A 26926-nucleotide genomic window follows, 5' to 3' on the forward strand; every position below is an offset into this window, starting at 1 on the left:
AAAATATAGAGTATGTAAAACTGGAAAGCTTCAAATTAGTTATGATATTCCAGTGAGTTCACATATCGAGTATTCTGATTGGTTGTTATGTGGTCGTGACATCACATTAAAAGCTTCTCCATCCCATAATAACCAGTGAGTCCAGCCAGCCAGTTACGATGCAGGACTGTCCAATAAAAACAAATAAAAATACACATCCCAACACTGAACTCAACATTTCTCAATTATTCTTCATAGTTTAAGAGGATTGGAACAAATCTGCTCAGAATTCATCCGTCCTCAGAGAATCTGCCAACATGAATGTCCGACAAACAAACGCTACCTGTTTGCGCGGGTCAAGTGAGGTCGAGCGCTGAATTTAATCAGGTTTCAGCACGGGATGGAGGGGATTTGTTTTAGATTAGAGTAAATTATGCAGCACAATGAGGATTACACTGCAAATCCCGGATCCCAGGCCTCCGAATCCACACGGACAAGTGCGTTTGACTGCAGCCGATGGGATATTTTCCAAACCGATGCTCTGAAACTCAAACGCAAACATCTTCAGGACAAAAACGTGCTGCGTGAGGAAATGAGAATGACAGAAATCAATGGCAGAATGCCGAGCTATTGATTAAAGCCACAGTCATGTGTCGGCAAACATCCTAATTATCAAACCACCGTCAACTCGTTACCTGCAGCGAACCACTATCCGCTCCTGAAAACAGGGCTGGTTTTCAAAAGACGTCAGTCAATAAATCACTGTGGATTTGAGAAGGCAATAGTTATGTTCTGCTTTAGCTGTGTGTGCTGATGTCTTCACTCATCGACAGAATCACTATGAGCGGATATCTGATTCACCTTCAGAATCACCAGCACAGGGTCCAAAATAAACCCGAATGAGAGTAAAAGTGTTCGATTCGATTCAACAAACTTGAGTTACATACCAGTCAGCTAGAAATTAGGACTTTTATTAGAAACTTTATTAGGATTCTAAATATATTGCTTTAAATAAAAAATATATGAACGATTATATGAGTGGTGTTGTTGATTAAATGATGCAGTGTTGTTACATATATAATTAATATTTTCAGTTTTCTTTTTAGATTTAGTCTAGGTTTTAATACATACACACACACACACATATATATATATATATATATATATATATATATATATATATATATATATATATATATATATATATATATATATATATTAGGGATGTAACGGTACGCAAAAATCATGGTTCGGTACGTACTCTGTTTTTAAAGTCACGGTTCAGTTCATTTTCGGTACAGTAAGAGAAAGAAATGCAAAACATTAAACTGCAGGTTGTTTATTACTTTAAACTTTTTAACAATTTTTTTACACTTTTTTTAAACACTTTTTAATAAATAAAAAAAAAAATATATATATATATATATATATATATATATATATATATATATATATATAAATGAATAAGAAATAAAATATTGCTGCAAATTTCTCCACTAAATAAAATACTCTATCCCAAACCAATATCACATAACAAAATATAATGAAAAATATAAATAAATAACTATGATTACATTGCAGCATTACCAATCCCAGCTTGTAGGCCTGCTCATATATATATATATATATTTTTTATTTAATATATATTTTCCAAAGTATAAAGTGCAGCAACAACAGTTTCAGTTTTTAGACCTGCTCAGATTTCGTTATTGGGTTGGCCGATCGGAATTAAGAGCAAAGGTCTGTTTAAATGCAGATGGGAGCTGCGTTTGAATTACGGTCATTTTTTTTCCTAGTTGTAGTTATGTTCACACTCGTGTGATGCCTTTTGAAAACTTTAGAATCAGCTGCAGGGCGGGATTTGCGCTGAAAGCGGAGACTTCTTCCACTAAATATGTTCGTGTGGAAACACGAATATGTACCTATGTTCCGCACAAAATATTGCATTTGGTCATTAGGTACACACGTGCACCGTACCGAAAGCCATGTACCGAAACGGTCGGGTACAAATACACGTACCAGTACAAAATATAATATAAACAAAAAAAAAAAAATAAATAGTTTATTTATTTATTTAGCAAAATATTCTTCACATCAAAAATAAGATAAAGACAATGACCCATTGATCTCTGCTGTAATAATTATGCCGAAAAAACTAACAAACTAAGAAATAAATAAACAAACACTGCAACATGCTTTGTATAAAGTACAGTTGCATGTTCTCAGTTCTCTGAATTGATTGAATAAATGTGTTTTTCTTTGTTTATATTAATTGTAATCACAATAAACATGTAGTCCATAACAATTTTCCTCTTGAGGACAATAAAGTATACTACTACTAAACTGCATCTCTTTGTATTTCTCTCGGCAGGCTCACACAAACAAGCCGCTCACTGATGGACATTCAGAAAGCAGGCGCTGAAGTCAAGCGGCTGACATTTAAATAAGGGCCAGACGGACGCGTCCGCCGGCTATAACCACACACACTTGATAATGTTTAGAAAAATATGAGTGCTGATATGTCAGCCGCCTGGATTTGTTGACATTAAGAGCTGTTTGTTCATGTCGGAGTGGAAATCCATCACTTGTAATTTTTCTATTTGGCACAGAGGACAGACAGGACAGACACATTACAAGTGTGAGTGTGTGTGTGTGCTACAACAGCATTATAATTTCAGTTTGCAGTGAGACTTAGAGAATCAAATAAGTGTTGTCGACTTGATCCCACAGACACTGTTTGATGAGAACTGATCTGGAAGATGACGTCTCTGAATTATCACTGAACTGATAAACTGACTAATTGTTATTGTCCTCTTGCATCAATGACATACTATTGTCCTGTTTAACCCTGTTAAGCTGTTTTGTCACACTCTGTATTGTATAAAACACTGTATAAATAAAGGTGACTTGACTTGATATTGATATTTGCGAATGAATTTATCACAAAGCAAAAGAACCAAATAGCACACTACTTGAACCCAAATGTCTAAACCTATAAGCCTAAACCCTAAATCTACACAATACCTCTGTATCTTATTCCTCACGAGAAAAAAAAATAAAAATAAATGTCTTCTAAATTTATTTGCATATTTTTTCACTTAACTTTTCTACATATCACAAATATCACAGTATATAGCAGCCCATAAACCTAAGCCTTACCTTTGTGAAAAAAGCACACTTTAAAAAAGCTACTTTAAAAGAGTAAAAGTAATACTTTAAAAGAATATAATTTGATGCTTTTAGACACTTAAGTGAATGTTAATTGCAATTAGATATATGCCGGTATCAGATTTTCATGTTGCGATTAATTGCTCATGTTTTTATCACGGTATACGGTATTATCACGGTATTGAAATACAGTTTAAAAAAGTCTTCATAATACAGTATAACAGGTTAAATATATTTTTTTCTTATAACACAAAATAACTGAACATTTAAATACATTAAAGCAATACAGAAAAAATATATAAATTTAAAAAAGAATTACACAGATTAAATTGCAAAAGACCAATCGGTATCTGATGCTTAAGAACTATAAGTCAGTAAACACATCAGATCACGACAAGATTATTTTAAACATAATGATTTTAATTTTAGTCTCTTGCCTTTTCATTTTATATCTGCAATCTCAGTTTTCTACAAATGTATATTTAAGATTTAAAGTATGACACACACAAAAAAATAAAAAAATATATAAAAAATGTTGAAGTGACATTTTTAATTTGAAGTGTGTTCAGAAACAGACATGAAAGTGTCTCTCTGTTTTATTATTTTATTTATGGTTTTAAAGTTTAGTTAAACACAAAGGGAAAAAAAAGACAAACAGCAACAAAACATTTTCAGATTCAAGGAATAAATGTTAAAGGAAATAGATGTTATCTTTAATTGACTTAAGTGGCTGTTTAATTCATTAATATTATATTATCTGCAAGTACAGATAATACAAAACTTTAAATACTTTTATGATTTGAAGTGAAATACAAGTGCACATTCAGTACAATTAAGTGTCTTTCTCTTTAGCTAGGGTTTCCTAACACACTAATGCCTCCACCTTCACTCCAAATGACTGTAAACTCTAAACCTACATGATAAACCTTATCCCAACACAATAACCCTCACCCATAACATTTATAACATTTACTGTAAATCTCACTCCTACACAATACACCCTATAAGGTTAGTGTGTGTCTTCATCTACCTCTATTCATTATATTTCCCTGCTGAGTGACTGATCGCCGTCTCCTGCCTTCCAACCGTCTGACTGCCAAACACTTCCGAACCACAGCCAAACACACACACACACACACACACACACGTCTACATATACATATATGTGCACCTTAGTGTCTAATGCATCTCTGGCTACGGTAGACTAGACTCATGCTGCGATGTGTTCCACAAATAATAAAGCAAGCCTCTGTTGTGCAAACACACACCTACACACACACACACACACACACACACAAATTCACAGACATAGTGTTGCATTAAATGAAAACATTACAAGGTCGTTTCCCTACAAATATTTTGTGTCACATATTTGTTCTCAGATATTATTTCCACACATCAAAACATTTTGAGTGCGTTTATTTGTGTTCTGCATTGAACAGAGCAGAGATTCACCAGCCTTGAAGCTCTGCACCGTGTTATGAGGCAGCGTGTGTGTGTGTGTGTGTGTGTGTTTTCTCTCTCTGGGCACTTGGCAAAATGAACCTTGTGGGCTTTAGGGGTCCTTTAATTCATTCTCGGTGTGGCTCAGGTCCAGTCCTGAGGGTCTGGATGATAAACATGCACTTCTATTGAGAGACACACACACAGATGGACAAATATAGAACAAGCTATTTGTTTTTCATTTGTTTTAATACATGATATATTCTAAAGGTGTAATAATGAATAGATAAGTATAATAATGTATTATAAATGTGGTTATAATTATTCTTAAAATCATACAATGCATTATAAGGTGCATAATTAAGGAATAATTAATGCATTAAAACTATATTTATAAGGTATTATTTATAAAGGCTTTAAGTAAAGTGTTACTTATCAAAGTAAGTAAATAAAATCCAGCCTAGTTCCCCAAACAAAAGTATCGCTCACATATTTAATTCCCAAACCACTCACTCATTAACTATTATCATTTAGCAAAGAGCAAATGTCACAGAGTTACAAACAAGTGTACTACAACACATACTGTATTTTGAGTGCCATTGTGTAGGATGTGATGCAAATATTTAAATTGACAGATCCGACATTTCCGAAAATACTGGTTGTAATCTGACAAATGGTCTCAGAAAATGGTTTGGATTGGATTTGTTCAAAAAAAAGAGAGAGAGATTAAAATTATTTGAGTCAGAAACTCTAAAATAGGCCGAAGCTGGACGATTACAAAGGACGGCCAATGAAACGTCAAACTCCCACCAATGCTGCTAGCACACACACACACACACACACACACACACACACACACACACACACACACACACACATAGAGAGAGACATATACATGCATACGGCTGAAAACATGCACAGAATGAAACCTTATTAAGCGGCTTGAATCACAAAGTCACAGTGGCGTAAATTACCATATGTGCTTGTCAAACCAAGTCCAATTAAAGGAGAGGGGGCAACAGACACGAGAAAGCAAATTCTCAGAGGCTGAGACGGAGATTTTTTTGAATTTCTCCACAAGAGACTCTCACACACACACACACACACGAACGCCACCATCAAGCTGATAATGACCTGTCAGTCATGATTTCTGATTTGTGTCACTCGCAGTCTTTAAAAAGCACTGGCTGCTCTCAGAACAGCAAACGAACACACTTCTCATATTATTTCTGCACTATAAAGTGTGCATTTTTAAAGTATGCATGCAGGCAGTATTTATATATTGTGCATTTTCTGAATAATCTGCTAAATGTGTGTAAACATGCAGTTCATAACAGTCTCACATTACTCACAGACTCACATTAATAAACAAGAAAATTACTGATTTAATGATGCAAAATTATTAAATTATAAAACAATGTCAGTCTTAAAGCAGCTCTAAAAAGACAACTCCATTTAATTCAGTGTTGATGTTATTTGGTTAAAATACAATACTGCATCCCATAATATGCAAATTGTTCGGCTTGACTGTCCATTTTCATTGTGACAAATGAGCCTAAGGTAAATATAGCAGATTTTTTTTTTTCTTAATTATAATCATATTTAATGTCATTAAATATATTACATGTTAAAGTGTATCATAATATTATAAATCCTACGACCTTTGATCATTTAACAATGCTTTTAATAATATACATAAATTGTGTTAATACTATTTTGTAGTATATTTCATTTGCATATTTTTTCAGTTATTTATTTGCTTGCATTTTTTATTAATTCTATCTAAAAATATCTGTGCTTTTAGCATATATATATATATATATATATATATATATATATATATATATATATATATATATATATCCATGCATACAGAATTTTTCCATCCAGCGCCACATCGTTTAATTAGCAAATGCTTTTGCACCCATTTGTGCACCCATGGGTGTGCTGGTCTAAAAAAGAGATGTGTTCAGGCGCATTGCTGGAACATTGCTATTTTAAGGAGCTGAAAAAAAAAAAAAATATATATATATATATATATATATATATATATATATATATATATATATATATATATATATATATATATATATATATATATATATATATATATATATATAAATGCCTACATGTCATAATGGATAGCATTTGCATGTATCAGAATTAGACTATCTATAAAGGGAATGAAAGATGAGACTCTGATTGGTTTATTGCAGGTTACGCCCAAAAAAACACCCATTACTCATTAAGAGAATAGGGACAACCCATTTAGACAATGCGCGCGGGCGCACCAACCGTTTTTCCGTCGTTAAAATACCAAAAGTGGATTTACCGTGTGCTTTACACTTTGCGTTCAGATCATTAAAATAGGGCCCTTAGGCCAGGTGAGCAATTTCTACGTTTCAAAAATAATGTTTTGAAACGAAAACTGATGTTTACTACTGACACACTACAGCAAAACATAGAAATAACTGACTTAAAACCATTTTTTGTTGGAGAAAATAGTAGTGGCCTAAGACTATTGCACAATACAGATGCATACGGTCGGTCTGAAACATTTATCATTACCTGTTTTTAGCAGATGATGTGCCATATCCATTCAATAATACGCCAGCTTTTCATTGAACTATGTATTGTGTCTTCAGCACTGGTTTAAGAGCATCATGTGTCAGAGGTCACGATCAGCTCCTACGACACGCTGAAGCTCAGCAGGTTTAGCAGCAGTCTGCAGACGAAGGCAATGAAATACACCGCCTCTGAGAGCCACCAGGGACCCGTTTAGCAGACGTACAGCACCTGACAGGATCGCTTAAAATATAGAGTGCGAGCGAGATGGCCGAGAAATAAACCGCCATCAAATTCAATTACACTGAAGCAATTTTCCCACTGCCACTAAAACTGATATTTTCGAGCGGAGTGCAATGAGACCAAACCCTGAGGTTTGTGCTGCGCTGATGTTATTACTGCGACAGCGAGGGAAAAGTGCTTACATGCAACATCTCTGGAGGATTACCAACAATTATGATCCAAAACACACAGAGACCAGCTCTGTGTCTCAGCACAGTTACTTAGGTCTCATTTATCAATTATTATGGCAAGATGTGCGGTAAGATTGTTTCAGAACTGTATATTAACAATATTTGTAAATGAAAACAACAACAACAAATTTACAATCAGTTTTTCAATTATCACCAAAGCCCCACATAGACACTTTTTCTATTAAAACATCATAAATGCAGTCAACATTAACATTGTTTTCAAATGCGACCAGTGTGTGTGTGTGTGTGTGTTAGCTCTGCTGTAATGCATTAGTATAGCTACACACATGTTCCTGTCCCTCCAGCGCTCACTTTAATGGCCCGCTGGTCTTCAGTCCGTTTTCCGACGGAGTGAGATTTTACAGCGCTGTGGAGAGCGGCGGTTTGCTCTGACTGATATTTACAATTTCAATAACCTCTAAATAAGCGTTTCACATCCAAATGTCAACTTAAATTGATATTTGTAGCCTCCATTTGCGGCGAGCCTTACGGAGCACCTGTGCGCTGCCGTGTCTCGCTCAAAAACGCCTGGCTCTCATTGGCCTGCGGTCGCCATGGAAACCCATTATGACATCACTCGCTCAGAGGGCGAGGCTTGTCAACAGACTGCATGATGTCATCGCCAATCGATTAGAGCAGTGTGTAAACGCGGCCCTTTGAATCATAACAAAAAACAACAATATATTCCTTAAATCCATTCATATAGAGGGCCTACCTGAAAAATGATTCATGGAGATCAGCAGGAATTGCTCACTTCTTGCCAATAAACAACGTCGGCAGAGAAACACAATTCAAGAGCCTGAGGGCGAATGTTCAGATTTTCATGTGCATATGAATTTTATGGCTGAATGTGCTAAAAAGGTCATAAAAGGTTCAGTGTTGCCTTGCTACACAGATGGATCTATTTAAAAATATATCTGCTTACCTGTTGAACACACACACACTATGTGGGCAGTTCTGTTTTTAATTAGTGAGCCGGACTTCTTTATGCTTTTTGAATATGCAATGAAGAAATGTGTATTCATCAGTACACGTTACAGATATACTGTAGAAGTGTATTAATCATTTAACATTTTAATTGATCTCAATTAATAATGCACCTAACATGATTAATTGTAATTAATCACATCTAACTGTGAGGTTAATTAGGTACACAATATATATGGCTATGTTTAAAAGGCTGTCGAAGTAGAAGGATGCATTCTGGGTAACTGCCAACAGAGACTAACCTGGTCATGCTAAGCAGTCAAACTCCTTATACTCTCTCTCTCTCTCTCTCTTGTGTTCTGTGATGGTGGAGACAGCATCCGAGATGAATTGGCTGCAGGGAGCTGCTCAGTTTGCCGAAGCAAATGAGAAATCGCCCTTAAAACTGCAGAGAGTCTCGGAGCTGCTCACTGTTGCGCAGGAATGCAGCGCGGTCGAAGGAAAGAGCGAGGGACAGACAGACAGACGGACGGATGGAGAAAAAAAGCCCTCTTTGGAGTTGGACATTAAGGTTGCCATGGTTACTCAGAATGAAAATGTAATGCTTTAAGACCCGTGTGTGTGTGTGTGTGTGTGTGTGTGTGTGTGTGTTGCTGTGGTAAGAGAGAGGCTTTGTATGAAAGGATTAAACTCTCTTTGTGGTTTCTATGCTTGGCAGCGCGACACAGGGCCTCCTCAAAAGTTGAGCTCTGAGTCTAAACAGGGCCTGCAGTATCCACACACACACACACACACACACACACACACACACACAAGGCAGCTTTCTCATGTTGTTCTGTAATTGTTTTTTTTTTTAGTCTGTATTATAGTACAGTATGTCTAAGTATTAAAGAAACTGTAAAAATGTGGAATATTATTAGAATTTCAAATATGTGAAAATGTGATCAATGCTGTATTTTCAGCATCATTCCTCCAGTCTTCAGTGTCACATGATCTTCAGAAATCAAGATAATACTGATTTGCTGCTCAAGAAACATTTCTGATCATTATCAATGCTGAAAAAAGTCATGCTGCACAATATTTTTTGTGGAAACTGATACATTTTATTATTCAGGATTCATAGATGAATAGAAAGTTCAAAAGAACAGCATTTCTTTGAAATAGAAGTCTTTTGTAATGTTATAGATATCTTTTTATTTTTCACTTTCTGAGGAATATAGCCATTTTAAAATATTTGAAAGCTGCCATTTGTAAAATTCAGGCCTGAAAATGATCAGAATTTGTAATGTAATATCGAAACATAAATGTGGCTCCATGCAGCATATTTTACCATGTTTACCTCCATCCTAATGCACAAAAAGTCTCGGTCTGATTATAACACCGTACAGTGTTCCCGCATTTATACACACAGAGTCCGATTCTCTCCAGCCCTCGGGGACAAACAGAGATTTAGTGCTCGAGTTCATAACAGCAGGAAAACCACACTGACATGATCATCGGGACGGACTCTTGAAATCCGCTCTCACAGAAGCCGCATGAATTCGCTCCCCTGGGAACACGAAAACGTTAAACCCGGTTATAGTAACAGGGGCTCGCTGTGCACTGTGGACAGAAGCAGGGCCTGAGAGCTCCCGGCGTGAGTCAGACCGTCACACACACACACACACGCGTTATGAAGGTGACAAAGGCCTCCGTGCTCCAGACCTCCTGCAGCTTGCTGTCCAGCTCTATTTGTGATTGTGTCGGGGACGTTTGACTAGCTTTTAACTTCCACATTCCCTCCAGACAACCGCATGCGCGCACACACCTCAACACGCCGCATGGTCTCATCCAATAAAGACCTTGAGCTTGAGCGCTCGTATATTTATAACCCTGTCTACCGTCTGTGTTGGACACACAATAGACTTTGAAAACAGACCTGGCCCTCTGTGTATTGAAGATTGAATCTGCTCCAAAACCTAGTGAGCTGCCAGAATAGACTGAGTCTAAAGGAACACTATTGGTGCAAAGGCTGTTCCAAATATGGATGGAATATGAATCCAGTCATTAAAAAACGGAATTTACTGTATAAATGGAATGTCATGGAATTTTGAATGAATAAAAACAAAAGTAGAGGCGTGCAATGCCTCAAATCACAATATGCACTAGTGTCTGTGAACATTAAAGTAAAAAGACTTGAAATATGAAGTGTCCTGAGGAAACTATTGTCAGATGCACACAGAAACTCAAAAGGTATTCACTATAACTCGCCAAAATAAAAGTTATGTTTAAATTGAAGAAATTGTGACAGAAATGTTAATATTTTACAGTGGAATGTACTTCTAAAAATGTATAATATAATAATTATAATTAGAATGCTGTTTATTCAGACCTTTAGTTTTTTCTTGAAAATAACATCACAAAATATTACACAAAATGTAAATCGTGTTTTAATTAAAAATGTGTTTTCCCAAAATGAAAGGAATTGAAAAAGATCAAGTTTTGTTAAAGTTTTATGCATTCATTTCATTACCACAACTTTTGATTAAAAAAAAAAAAAAAATCAAGAAAAAAAAAAAGACTATACAGAATTTCTGAAAAAAATATAGGACACTATTGTTGTTAAAAATAATGGTTGCACTTTATTTAACAGTACGTGTACTAACATGTACTTATAGTGTACTTACAGTGTATTTATCTAAGAAAGTTCTGGTAATACAAGGTAACTATATGGGGTAGGGTTAGGTTTAGGGGTAGGTTCAGGGTTAGTACCTAGTTATTACATAGTTATTGTGATTACTATAATAACTCCATAGTATGTACATGAGGAACAGGACTGTAAAATAAAGTGCTACCAAAATAATACAAACTTTTTTATATCTTTTTTTTATAAAAAAAAGAGTTTATAAATACAACTGATTATATATTTTTTATGATACTAAAGTTTAATACAAATGCAAAATTCAGTTCACACTCAAGTATATTATTTATTTCGGTAATAAATAGTCTTTTAATTTGACAAAGGCTACTTCTTTTTTTAATGAGGGACAGCAAGGCAGGAATTTCAAACTAAGGACAGATGGCTTCATACAATTAGCGATTTCTTCTGTATAAGCTAAATAATGCAGGTATAAACATGTCTGTTATTCTTTCTTTGAGTGAAAACATCTCTTTGGCCTCCATATTTATTTGCCAACTTGCCCTAAAAGGCGGTCACAGTGCCTCTGATGCCTTTTATTCAGAGAGCTCTTTGATTGAATTAGACTCATGAATACGAATGGCGGCGTCAAAGCGTCCAGCAGTGAGCTATTGACAGCCGTGAAGCACGAGGGAACCGTTCAAAGAGCGCAGCACACTTCCACACACGCATCTCGCTCAAAGACATCAGAGACGGGGCCACACCGGACATCGGCGTCACACATCGCCATATCATAACAGCTCACAGCTTGACAAAGATCTGAGCAGCAGCCTGAGGAAGAGAGCGGCCATCATCATCAGAATGCCAGCCAACTTAATGGCCGTAGCAAAACGGCTTTCTGACAAAACCACACAGAAGAAGACCAGCCCGATCCTTCGAAATGCTTGAAAATAACTATTTGGAGCGTGACAAGCATTTATTCTTAGTATGCGAGGACTAAAGAGTGAAATATCAAAACAGTGCAAGGCTGATTGCTCATCAGAACAAGCATTAAAGGTTATGCAGACAAATGCAAATGGCAAATAAGAAAGTCATAATTGTACCATGAACTCTAAAATCACATTAGCATTATGTTGTATTGACAAAGCCAGCATGCAGAACTTAGGTGAAGGTTTTGTCAAAAGATTTTCAAGCTACATCCAATTAAATCGGCACAGAGCTTGTATCAACCATCTACAAAGCTAAAGATCGACTAACTGATCGGTTTTGCAAATTAATCGGCACCGATAACCGATTACTGAATCGGTTATCAGCAAAAATATTAGATAGTTTTTGGCTGTAGAAGCATTATTCACTATCAAGTTTTTAATTTCAACATTTACTAATACATGTTTACATTTCAATATTGTATCTGCCAAAACACTCTAGTGATGCCATAACATTGTGTTTAGCAGCCTTGGTTACACAAGTGTATTCCACATTCATTGTTGCCACAGGGTTTTAATAAAACAAGTAATTGTTAAAGAGCCATAAACCAATTCAACTCGAAAAATGAAGTATCATTCAGTATAACAATAGCTCGTATAACACAACATCTTGTCAGGCATATTTAGAATCAGAATCATTAGATTACATTAAAAGACTGTTTCAAACATTTTAAATATTATTGTATATTTTTTTTTAATAAGCACAGGTCAGAATAAATGTTCATTCTTAAATATATGCATTACACTAAATGATGATGGAACATTTTTTTGTTTGTTTTTACTTTTACATTTTATGTTCACAAAGGATATTTGAAACATTAAAGTAGACACTTTACTTGCATTTAACATGCTTTACTATGTAATAATTTAATTTGATGCACACTAAGTCACAAAGTCTCTTTGACCCATATTTTTCTAAACCAAGAATTCCATTTTTAAACATGATTTGAAAAATAACTTTCAAGTCTTTAACAAAAGCATATACCACAAATTAACAACCTTACGCTGGATCTGTCTAAAAATCTATTCTTCTGTGGAGAAAATGAATGGGATTTTTACTTCCAGAACCAGACTTTTGCACTCAATACTCGTGCAAACACAGAATAACACCCTAGAACCACCCAGAACCACTTGGCAACCAATAAGAACATCTCAGCACCTTGTCCACATCTCTACAGATGTCAAATCTTTTCAGACAACTCAGGAACTCAAGCCAGTCAAACTATGTTAGACTTCAACCTGTTCAAACGGCTTTGTCAAACCAACATTAAAAGCTTGTCTTTTTACATTCCGTCTGCTATGAATAAATGGCTCATTGACCATTATGAAATCAGTAGAAACAAGCCTGAGTTTACAGTGATGTTACCGACAGACCTGACAGTAAGACATGAACATGTGTTTTTACCATGACTGGAGTGTGTCTGCTATAGCCATCAGTGTAAACCACACAAAGTCTCCTGCAGTCTGGCCTGTGAACAACACAACACTGAAAAACACAATCCTGAAGACTGAGAGAACGCTAACACTTTACAATATGACTCAGTTAATCTTACTTAATGCATTAGCTTAAATGAACTAACAATCAGCAATAAATTAGTTACTGAATAACTTTTGTACCTTTAACAAGGATTCATCTATATTTAATTTATGCAGTTATACAGTAAAGACCGTTTATATCATTTGTAAATTTCTTATATTATTAATTTGCACTATAGCTTTTAATTTGTTTATTGGACTTATTTTGTTGCTGTCTGCCGACTTGTCTTCAGTAACGTTTGAACTTCATATTAGTTAGCCAGCAGTTTCAGTTGTGTTATTGAAATTGGAATTAAAAATTGGAACATTTAATTTGTATAGAAAAGGTTGGTGGCTTATTTATCACAATACAGTGTTACTATAAACTATAACTATTTTATTTATATATTTTTTTGTTTGTTTGCCTGGGCAAGTAAAAAAAAAAAAAACTTTTTAAAATAAAATATCACCCCACTAAGCTAAGAATGAGTACTTCTTTCCAAATAAAACAACATATTTAAGTAATCTGGTAAATAATAATAATAATAATAATAATAATAATAATAATAATAATAATAATAATAATGTGTTATATTTTAATTTTTTTCCCCATTATATATATATATATATATATACACACAATGAAAGGGGAGGAGCACACTAACAGTAACTCCACAGGACAAAGCCAATCTCATAAGCCATCAATCCTCATCGACCAGTGAAACACTTCGACAGCACACAGCCGTTTCCTGTCAGTCTGCAGGAGGTTCAGCGCCATACCAGTCGCATTCCATCGGCGCAAACGTGAACACGACCATGGTTTCAATAAATCTCGTCAACTTCACTGAGGAGGAGGAAGCGGACGCCCACTTCATTCTACTGACGGGAGACACAAGCCACGGACAGAAAAATATGGAGAACATCAAACACATTTCTATATTTCTACTCCCACCAGCCAATTAGGAACATGGATAAAAGGGAGAGAGAAAATCATAAGAGAGAGATATTGCATTAGTTATGATAACATGAAGCATATGCTTTGGTTGAACAGACTGTTAGATTGTGTGTCTCTCAGTTGCTGTGAACTGCAGACCAATAATTGACTGACTTCTAAAGATTTCTATTAATGTATTGATATTCCATAATGATTATTATTACTTGTCCTGCTGGGCAATAAACAATTTCGTAACATATTGATAACAATGATTTCATATGTGTGTGTATATATATATATATATATATATATATATATATATATATATATATATATATATATATATATATATATATATATATAAATAAACAGTCGTGGACTGCAGTCTTCATGTCATTCCACAGATTTCCAGTGGGGTTTCAGTCTGGGCTCTGACTAGATCATGCAACGACATTGTCTCCTTTAACCACTCTGTGCTCAGTTTTGTTGTGTGCTTGGAGAAATTGTCATGTTGAAAGTAGACCCTCTTCCCATTGACAACTTTCTGGCAGAGGGCAGCAGATCCATAACAGAGTATCATCACCTCCATGCTTCACTGTGGGAATGCTGTTATTTGGATGCTGAGCTGTATTGGATTTCCTCCAGACATATTGTTTGGTGTCGAGGACAAATAATTCAGTTTTAGTCTCATCTCCCTCAGAATCTTCGAGGTGTGTTTTGGCAAAGCTCAGTCGTGTCTGCATGTGACCTTTCTTGAGGCTTTTTTTTCTCACAACCCTCCCATACAAGCCAGATTTGTGGAGAATTTGTGATGATGTTGTCTCATGCACACAATGAACACTCTTTGTCATGAAGTCCTGCAGCTGCTTCAGAGTTGCTATCTGCCTCTCGGTCGCGTCTCAGACCAGTTTCCTCCAGCTCTTTCATCAGTTTGGAGAGACATCTTGATCCAGGGAGGGTCTTGCTCTACCGAATACCTTCAACTTCTTAATAATAGACTTCAATATGCTTCTAGGCATTGATAAAGCCTTTGGAAAAGCTCTTTTTATGCTGAGCTGATAAAAATGACCAAAGCTGAAAGACAAATGGCTTTGTGTGCAATTGAGAAGGTGATTACAAGTCATTTTTAAGAGGGCTGATTCTTTTTCCAACTCGGTGATTCTTGTTTTTTTTGTTTGTTTGTTTTTAAAGTTGGTGAGTTATCTTTCATTTGGATGTTATAAGTTGCACTGGGTAAATGGATCAAATAAACATGATTCTTTTCTATACCCACTGTATTTTATTGTGACTATCTGATTAATTAATCAGTGCACCATGTAAAACTTTTCAATCAATTTGCAGATGAATGATACAGTATATCTATGCTACTACAGACACACACACAAACTCGACTAGACTTAAAGTAATTAGTAATTAACTCAAAATAACTAGAGCAAATTAGACTAAAATAAATGAAAGTTAGATGAAGAGAGATCGTTTGTAATGAGGCCTGTAGTTTGAGCAGAACTACAGTCACTGTTTAGAAGCTGATGAAATATTGCTGTAATTGGAAATCCAAGCCTAGTTTCGTGTGTGTGTGTGTGTGTGTGTGTGTGTGTGTGTGTGTGTGTGCTCTGATTCTGTCCATCTGACTTCAGCATTTCACTCTGTATCTTGCTGTTCTCCTTTTGTTGCATCACATTATTAAAGGAGAGGTCTAAAGCTATTTCATGCATTCTCAATTAGGACGTTTGACATAGTATTTATGTTTCAAATACACTACTTCTGGGTCCATATAAGTTTTTTCAAAGTGTTTTTTTTTTTTTTTTTAAGAGTATGGCCATGCATGACATCATGAAGGGCAGGATTCCTTTTATGGGAAACTCCCGGAGGAGCATGCACATCAACAAGAGGTGCACAGGACTCGTGTTTTTGGATGTTAGGGGGACAGTCTTAGATCTTAGTTTGATATACGGTCATATATAAGCTAGTGTGGATGCAAAGCAATGACAAAATTTGCATATAGAAGATATATGAATTCAAAATTATCTATGCACCACTCATTTCCTGTCATTATTAATGTTTTATAAATATAAAACATTTATGAGTAGAAGACATACTACATGCAACAAATCACAAGCCTTTCAAACTACAGCATTTCTACAAATCAAGCCACTGGGACTTTAAGATGGTAAAAAGGTCCATTCTGAGTTCATGTTAACAGAACAGCTTAGTAAGGCTGAACGAAAGGATGAGATCGCTGTGTGTGCAAATAAAGCTTAAAAGCATGCGAAAGAGATGCATTTTGCTTTCAAATGCTGTAGCTGGCTGACATTAGTGAAACATATTGTTACACAGAGAGAAAATCAATTTTGATGAGAAGCCTTTACTACCCTTGAGAGCATTTCATGTACTCTGATATTGTGTTTATATGAAGAGTTCTAGACTGAAAGCACTTTGTGCTGCTTATGAAGAATGACAGCATGCGTTATTTCCCACTGAATAATTTTTCACTAGGAAATATGTTACATTATAGAAATTAAATGCGCTGTGAATGTCGATTTGTGTTGTCATTAACCTGGGCTAGGTGATAACATGTGTGGAACTGAATGTTAATCTGTGAAAGACAGATATTTCTGCATGAAGAAGGTCCGAGTTTTAATGACTAAAGACATGTATGATGTATGCATGCCAATAATAAACAAACTTTAATGCATATTTAGTCCAATGGGATCAGGAAGATTTGAATGTCATTTATCCACATCATTACGGCAGTCTTCAGTGAAGACTCTGAAAAAAACTTGACACACCCATGACTATATATATATATATATATATATATATATATATATATATATATATATATATATATATATATATATATATATATATATATAATATATATATAATCAACATAAATATTAAATAATAAATAAGAATCCACATACATTTAACAAAAAACATCGAAATAGCAAATCCAATTCTCAAATTTCAGCTGTTTTATTAAAAGCAGGCCATGCACTACATTATTGGCCTCTGGCAGTTTTGTTAGATTCAAACTTCAACATGTTTTTAATGATTATTGACAAGGACCCACTGCATTTCAAATCTACTACAGATCTGGCACAAAGAGACTAGTTTGTGAAAGAAGATTTGGCAAAAAACACACATACACATCCAGTATGGTGGAAACATTTCCCAGGCAAACGGATGAGGGCAGAAATCTGGCATTTCTTGAACCTCTAATAATCCTGACAAAAACAACAGGCTTTCTAGCACTTCGTGCCTGGACCTCTAAAGAGGAAGAAAAACCACAGGAAAAAAAGCTTTTACAGGCACTCGGGATAAAATAAAGATATGAGCTGAGTGTGTGAGAGTTCGGGGAATAGGGCTTAAACTCCAGAAGTAATCACACAGCCTTCGAGTGCTTTTATTGCTGCGGTGATTTGTTTATTTTGTACAGATAAAATTCCATTCGACCTGTGTGTGTGTGTGTGTGTGTGTGTGTGCCCTTTTTCCATCCTGTAGGATAATGAAGATAACACAGACACTCAATCCAAAAAAACAGTCTTAAACAGCTTCCACTGTACTTTCTGTGCCTTTAGTGAAGCAGCAACTTCATAAGAGTTGGATATCATTTGAATTTTAGAGATTCTGCATCAAACATGATTTTTCATGGCCGATTCCGATACCGATTTTTTACAAGCAAACTGGCCGATTCCAATACCGATTTCCAATTTTTTGTTTTTATCTTTCAGCAACAAACAAGAAAGAAGGAAAGTGCATAAACAAGAAGTTTATTTGGTATTTAACAGGCCAAACTGGTTTTGGATATTTAAAACAATAACCGTAACCATTTGAAATTAACAGCAGTAACTGCACAATAAGTAGCCTACATTCAATACAAACATTGATGATAGAGACATCAGACCTTAGCTTTTGTTTTTGAATTTGGTTGAAACTACATAAAACTGGCCTTAAATGAAAAGATGAACTGTAACCATGTGAAATTAAAGGCAATAACTGCATAGTTCTACAATCCAAACAACACAATCAATATATGTTTCTTAATCAGCATTCACTATTTTAGTTTTTACATTTGGTTTTAAATTTAAAACAAGGCCTTTACCAGTGAGACTAAATAAAAGTATGCTATATAAATATTATTCCAAAAAGTTAAGTTTCGTCCAATTACAAAAAAATAAAAAATAAGGTAATGATTCACATCTATATTTTTTCACTTGAGCCAATGAAAAATAAATAACTAATGTCTCAAGTTAAAAAATATAGATGTGAATCATTACCCTAAAATGTTTTAATTGGATGAATGAAACACTTTTGAAAGGGACTCTTATTTTGTGCAGTCGGCTGTTCGCTTCCTGCTCTCTGTGCCTCAGACGTGTATCTGCACTTCCACTGCTGATCGCCTGTGTCCCTCGCACAGATTTGGAAATACTTCCACACAAATGGCATAGCAAATGATTACAATGTAGTCTGTGCATGCGGGTGCACTTCCGGAAAAATCGGCCGAAAAAAGACCAAAAATCGATTTATAGCCGGTCAACCAGTGCATCCCTAATAATTGCGATACACAAACTTTCAAATCAGATTTTTTTTTTTTCTTAATTGTGTGATACAAACTCGCAATTGCAAGTTATAAAGTCAGAATTGTGAGATATCACAATCCTGCGAATATATCAGTTTATTTCCCCCTCTCTAAATTGGTTGTTAACACGCAATTCTGACTTAATAACTCGCAATTACTAGTTTATATCTCACAAAAAAATTATTAAATAATAATAATTAAATAACATTTTCAGAATAAAAATTCTTACTTTTTAGACACACAAAAAAAGCAATAACCTTTTCGATTTTTAATCAGTGGTGGAAACCGGCTTCCAATTGATTCTCTCATGAATTAAAAAAAAAGAAAAAAAAAAAAAGAAAAAATAACATTGGGTAAATGAACAAAATAACACCTATGAATGCTTGATTCCATGACTCACTCATAAAGACTTAATTTGTATCATTATTGGATGAATCTGCAAATGATTGAACTAATCTCCCGAATAAATGATTCAAAGACAAATTTGTCCTTTTTATCAGTCACTTATTGGCTGGCTTACCACCTACTGGCATTATGGATATATTTTTTTATTTGAAGCACCAAATTAGTTTCAAAAGGTGATGAAATCTGTTTGATTCTACAGGAATCTGAATTTTAATTTAACAACCTCAGAGAACAGTACAAAATAAACTAAAAAAGGCAGTTCATGACACCTTTAACATAGCATTTGGTACTGTGTGTCCGTATTTGAGGACATTCATTGAATTGTTCTTCTTCACAGCACACAAACCCTTGAGTTTTATGTGAAAGTCCTGTCTGAGATTGTACAAGCGTATTAAAGTCACTCTTTGCCTCACAGTTTACTGTGAATGTTTGCAGAAGTTGTGTCTGTATCGGGTGAACACAGCGAGTGATTTGGAGGATGAAGGGAGATGGTTTATTATCTAAATCTGTGAGTTTCCCTCTCTGCCACTTCCATTTCAAATGAAAAAAACATTTGCTGTCCCATGAAATAAAAATGTCATTTGAAGTCATCTTTCTGGTAATGTACTCCTAAAAACTGCCAAATTTAACTGTTTGCTACTCTAATGATTTAAAATGTACCGTTTCTCTCTTCTGGAAACACAAAGTTAGTCATGACATCATTTTGTACTTGATGACCTTCATTTGTTTGTCCAATTAACTGTTCTGAATGAGAACGTCCCTCCCCCTAAATCATAAAAACCACAAAATCATAAATATAGTTTATCGTAAAATCATAAATATAGTTTACTTAAATGTGAATTGAAGGTAATGTTTCTGGAAACTTAGTTGCATGTTGATTGAAATTAAATGAAAATGCTGCTACTTCTTTCCTGGCGGCTTGTGTGCTTTTTTACCACACTTACTGTAAGTAGGACTTTCATTTATTATTTCATTTATATTGTTTTTAAAATAATGAATGTACTGACAAGCATTTATGATAATTTAATTATACTTTAACGTAATTTCTATTGAAACGTGTGTGTCATTTACATAAAATCACATATTTGACTCTCTCACTTAAGTGACCTTTAATTTCTTTAATATCATATGCAAGTAAAATAAATGTTAACATTTGAAGTAACATTTTAGATATGAGTGCATTTCTTTTTCCACAAGGGGCAGCAAATTATGGTTCATAATTGTGATGTAAACATAAGAAGGCCAGTTCAGAAGTAAATCTTTAGAGGAAAGGAACCTGTGGATGTGATTCATGAGGCTTTTAAACAAACATCATAACAATTTTTGCGATACATTTTTGCGATAAATCGTGCTTCACTTTATTATAAAAACTAAACCACAAAAAAAGTTACTTGAACTAAAATATACTTTAACTGTAATTAAACAAAACATAATATATATATATATATATATATATATATATATATATATATATATATATATATATATATATATATATATATATATATAATAAACTTAAACTTATTTTAACACTTGTCATCTTTATTTAGTTTAACCTAATTTTTAAATGCCTGTTGCCTCTGGTTATTAGCTGTGTGTGTTCGTGAGATGAAGCCGCACAAGCTAGCAGACAGGTGGCTTATGGTCCGGAAAATGCAGATCAATTCCCACAAGGGCAGAATTCCACACAGCACTTCCGAATTGAGCTATCAGATTACTTGAGCAAGAGCCGTGTGCGTTCAGATCCCATGGACCTCTGCCAGTCACAGAGCACACTACCACAGACAAAGAGAAAATAATATGGCACAGAATGGGCCGAAGATAAACTTATTTGCTCACTTTTAAATTCCATCCGACAGTAATTCTGCCCTAAGAATGCAGTTTGTTACGTAAACCCTGGAAAATCTGATCTTTAGTGCTTGACAATAAACAGAAAAACAGAGAGAAAAAAGCACAAAAGAAGCACTATAGAGGATACCAGACCTGACATGTGAGTGAGTATGACTGGTCTGAGAAACATGCATTTTATAAAAATTTATATCTCAAACAGCAGAAAATAATTACATATATTGAATAACAATTTATAATTGCAAAAGCAATAGCATAAAATATAGAAAATAATGAAATATATTGCATGACAAAAATTTGAACTGCTAAAGCAATAGCGGAAAGTACTGTGTGTGTGTGTGTGTGTGTGTGTGTGTGTATATACATATATATATATATATATATATATATATATATATATATATATATATATATATATATATATATATATAAATTAATAAAATATATCTATGTTAAGACAATACACTTTAAACTAATATTTATTTGTATACCAATAATTATTTTACAATTATTCTTGATTTTTAAGGTATTCTCATATGTGAAATTTTATATGCATTCTCTCTCTCTTTCTCTGTTTGGATTTTCCTCTTGTCTTCTGTCTAATAGGCTTAAAGGCTAAGTGGGATAGACGCGTTTGAGTTTGTTTCGTCTCTGGAGGAGAGCTTTGCCTCCTCTCATCTCTGCACATGTAAATGAGGCTAGAGATGCAGAAGAGCCGCTCACGCTACAAGATTCCCATCAACAGCTCAACACTCCATAGGGCACATTCTACTGAAACTATATGTGACATCTTCTACTGAAACTCTACATGACCTGTTCTACTGAAACTCTATGTGAAATGACACATTATAATGAAACTGATATATTCTACTGCAACCTCTGGACGTTCTACTGAAACTCTGTGTGACATTTTACTGAAACTCTACACTACATGTTTTACTGAAACTCTATGTGACATGACACATTCTACAGAAACTGATATATTCTACTGAAACTATGTGAAGTTCTTCTGAAACTCAATATGACATTCTACTGAAACTCTACATGACTTGTTCTACTGAAACTCTATATGACACAACACATTCTACTGAAACTCTATATGACATATTCTACTGAAACTGTACATGACCTGTTGTACTGAAACTCTATGTGACATGGCACATTCTCCTGAAACTGACATATTCTACTGAAACTATGTGAAGTTCTACTGAAACTCTATGTGATATTCTGCTGAAACTCAATGTGACATTCTACTGAAACTCTGCATGACCTGTTCTACTGAAACTCTATATGACACGACACATTTTACTGAAACTCTACATGACATGTTCTACTGAAACTCTACATTACATCTTCTACTGAAACTGTACATGACCTGTTCTACTGAAACTCTATGTGACATGACACATTCTCCTGAAACTGACATATTCTACTGAAACTCTGTGATATTCTGCTGAAACTCAATGTGACATTCTACTGAAACTCTAGATGACCTGTTCTACTGAAACTATATGTGATATTCGACTGAAACTCAATGTGACATTCTAATGAAACTCTACTCTACATTATCTGTTCTACTGAAATTCTATATGACACAACACATTCTACTGAAACTATATGACGCATTCTACTGAAGCTCTACATGACGTTCCACTGATACTCTGACATTACAAATTCTACTGAAACTCTACGTGAAGCATTCTACTGAAATTCAATGTGACATGACACATTCTACTGAAATTCTACATGCCATATTCTACTGAAACTCTATGTGACATTATACTTAAAATCTACATGACAAATTCCAGTGAACATATTCTACTAAAAGGATGTGTGACATATTCTACTAAAACTCTACATGACACATTCTACTGAAACACTACTTGACCCTCACCTGAAATTCTACATGCTGAAACTTTGTGAAATATTCTGTTTTAACTCTACATGACACACACTTCTAAAACTCTGCTTGAACGTATTGTATTCAAATTCCTAATTACACATTATACTGAAACTCTGCAACATTGTACTAACGTGCATGGCACCATCCAAATTTTGTAAAATGAACATCTAATGAACATCTATAAAATTACTAAAACTCTGTGACACCCTTATCAAACTCTGTACAACATCTATTCTAACTCTCAGACCCTCTACAGAAATCTTTTCTATTCAGATTCCTCACACTTAACGTGATTACGTGCATGAAGTTAGAGGTTTGCTGTGGAGAATACTGTCATTGTTCTGCACTAGATGGACACGGTAGCTGTTTGTTATCATGCTGTGTTGCTGAGCAGCTGCTTTAATTTATTTCAGCAACAGAATGGAGAATACACCCAGGAACAATTACAGACACACTATGCTCTGATCCCGGTCTTTCATGAGTGTCAGGCTGCATGAAATGCTGAGGAAAATGATAGGGAGGGCCGGAAAAACAGCAGTCAAAAGAGAAAGCAGCACAGCAGGCTTTAATAAGCCAAATCTGCATCAGTGTATCACACACACAGCATGCGGTGCAGCGGCAGCTAATCCAAAGGTTGCTGGTTCAAACCCCTGAAGGCTTGATTCATGGGCCTAAGGATTGCTAAGGTATCCTATATCTTATTACCTACATCACTGAGCTCTTGAGTGGTGCGCTTAAACCCAGATTGCTCCGGGGGGATGTTACCTGTCGTAATTGTACTGTGATACGTTGCTGGGTAAGAAAGCGTAAGCTAAATAAGTAGCACACACAAACAGAAAGCCTCATTTCACACTCCATTTATTATTAATATTATTCTCTCCAGATAACCAGTAGCTGCATTTATTTGATCAAAAATACCATTCATACTAAAAAAAAAAATGAAATATTACTACTATTTAAAATAGCTGTTTCTAGGTGAAAATATTGTAAAATATAATTTATTCTTGTGATCAAAGCTGAATTTTCAGCATCATTACTCCATTCTTCAGTGTTGAATTCTTCAGTGTATATATATATATATATAACATTGTGTGTCGTTGTGTTTGCGTGTCTCACCTCTGGCTCATGATCTTGTACGCATCTGGTAAATAACAGCGTGTGTTCTCCATCTGAGCGGGGTCAGCGTCACAGATCTTGTCATCAGTTCGGCCGTAATTTGCACTCTCGATCATGATGACGTCCGTCCCGGGACAGCGCAGCTCGATCGGGTAACTTTCACAGGACAGCTCCCGCCGAACAACTGCCATGGGCACCGGTGCACGACTGAATGCTGCAAAAAGAGAGAGGAAACAATCAGTAAAATAAAAACGACATGCTCTTTAGCCTCAGAACTGATTTAAAAATTAAGAGAAAAATCACTGCTGCAACTGAGCAGTAACAGGAAATGTAGGAAAACATATTGAAAAATGACAAGCTCATAGGAGATCATTAGTGAATGGAATGCATATTCCTGTCTGGAAACCCTGTGCAGTACAACAGCTCAGTGAATTCGTCCTCAAGTCTTTTCAGATAATTCTGGATGAAGTAGCAGCAGAACACATGTACCAGGATCTAAGATCATTTCGCTGCTGTAAATCTGTCCAGATCAGAGTGTTTAGTCCCGGCTGATGGACTAAAGCTCAGCTTGTGTTCAGCTCAAGCTCACGGGTTCAGCTTAGGGGACAGTAAAACCTTGATTCTGTGGTCACTGAAGTATTTCTGTGTGGATTTGGAGGTTTGCTGTGATGATGGAAGAGCTGAGAGTCTCCTGGCACAGACAGCAACATTTAGATTTAAAGTCTCAGGGCATTTGATGGATCCCACCGGCATGTCTGATATAAACTGAACGAAAGAGAGTGAAAATCACCATATCATCTCAAATAAATATGTGCTCTTGTTTTTGTGACGTATCAGAACACAACTCTGTATAATGACATGGGTATGACACAGGTATTACAAGGAGAGGGTGACTTATGAGGACATAACCCATGTCCCCATTTTTCAAAATGCTTATAAATCATACAGAATGAGTTTTTTTGAGAAAGTAAAAATGCACAAAGTTTCCTGTGAGGGTTAGGGGTAGAGTTGGTGAAGGGCGATAGAATATACAGTTTCTACAGAATAAAAACCATTACGCCTATGGGATGAACACACTTTACACAAAATAGACTGCAAGAGAAAGCAACCAGTCAAAGAGTTTGTGGAAAAGAGATGCATGAATATGTGTAAGATAGTATTTTTGGTTAAATGTATGAGCAATTCAACTTATTATGTGAGTCAGAGGTATAAAAATAGATAGAAAGACTAATTTAAGAAATAGTTCTGCATCATGAAATGCAGAAGGTGTGATGATAATCCATAAATTTAAATGATCTGAATGTTTTTTTTTTCATGACCACCATCATCACCATGCACATAATATTTTACTGTATTATTAGAAACTATTAGCTCATCTTATCAATTAATATTTCATTTATATATATATATATATATATATATATATATATATATATATATATATATATATATATATATATATATATATATATACATATATATATATATATATATATATATATATATATATATATATTAGACAAATAAATCAAACAACCATCAATAAAGATTTTAAAAAGGTGGAAATTTTGCCAACATTAAGCCATCTCTCAGTAACAGATGGATATTATGTGAACGAGTGTTGGCTGTATGTCTTTTTTTTTTTTTTTTAAATAAAGCAACATTAAAAATATAAACATTTAAAAAGAAAAAAGAAAATTAAAATAACAGTGAATTAAATATCATTTAAATAGATCTATTTGTTGGTCAAGCAGGTCAAGACTTCTGACATTGACCTTTTAATGCTTGGCTAATTTCATATTAGATATTAGAATGAACAAATTGAAAGAATGAACAAACAAAAATAAAACGTGGAAATAAGTCAGACTCTGGGTCTATATTCAGAAACAGGTTATAAACCCGGCGGTCTAGACCTGTTCTCCACAGTGGAGGTCCTGATACACAGATCCAGCGCTCTCTGCCCACCGCGCGCCACTGGCTTTGATTTTAATTGGCTTCCAGCTTCCAGACACAGCACCTTTTGTGTGAATCTCCACATTTAAGCAGAGTGAGACTGAGAGTGTTCTCACACTCGCGTGAACAAACACTCGCCCGCCGAGAACAGATCATTAACCACGAGACGGGACGCAGCGGAGCTCACACACACTCACACACTACTGTTTACTGTCACTTCATCACACATGCAGCTGACAGACAGACAGACAGAGACAGGCTCGATCAGACAAAACAAACCACAAACATACACTGAACGAGAGACTCAAAGAGTTGAGCTTAAGCAATTACTGAGCATCACATCATTACTCTGACAAAAATCTAGACATGTCATTCATTTAATGTTGTTTTTAATTTATCAATTTTGATTTATTTCAATTTAAACTACATTTTAAATGATTTGTTGTCTTGACTTGTTTACACTATCTTAGTTTGTTCTGATTATTATCAATGTTGAAAACCGTTGTGCT

General features: G+C 35.0%; 1 protein-coding gene across 8 annotated transcripts in view; it reads right to left on the reverse strand.

Annotated features, from left to right (window-relative positions):
- The window catches only part of LOC128016417 (adhesion G protein-coupled receptor L3), a 251076-nt gene that overhangs the window by 130381 nt on the left and 93769 nt on the right, over positions 1-26926 (reverse strand). For all 8 annotated transcript variants that reach the window (XM_052600902.1, XM_052600898.1, XM_052600897.1 and 5 more), the window contains exon 3: positions 24465-24678. In XM_052600902.1, coding sequence (XP_052456862.1) covers positions 24465-24678 — 214 coding nt within the window. The remainder of the gene's footprint in view (positions 1-24464; positions 24679-26926) is intronic.

This window comes from Carassius gibelio, chromosome A7 (assembly GCF_023724105.1).
Source record: "Carassius gibelio isolate Cgi1373 ecotype wild population from Czech Republic chromosome A7, carGib1.2-hapl.c, whole genome shotgun sequence".
Classification (NCBI taxonomy): domain Eukaryota; kingdom Metazoa; phylum Chordata; class Actinopteri; order Cypriniformes; family Cyprinidae; genus Carassius; species Carassius gibelio.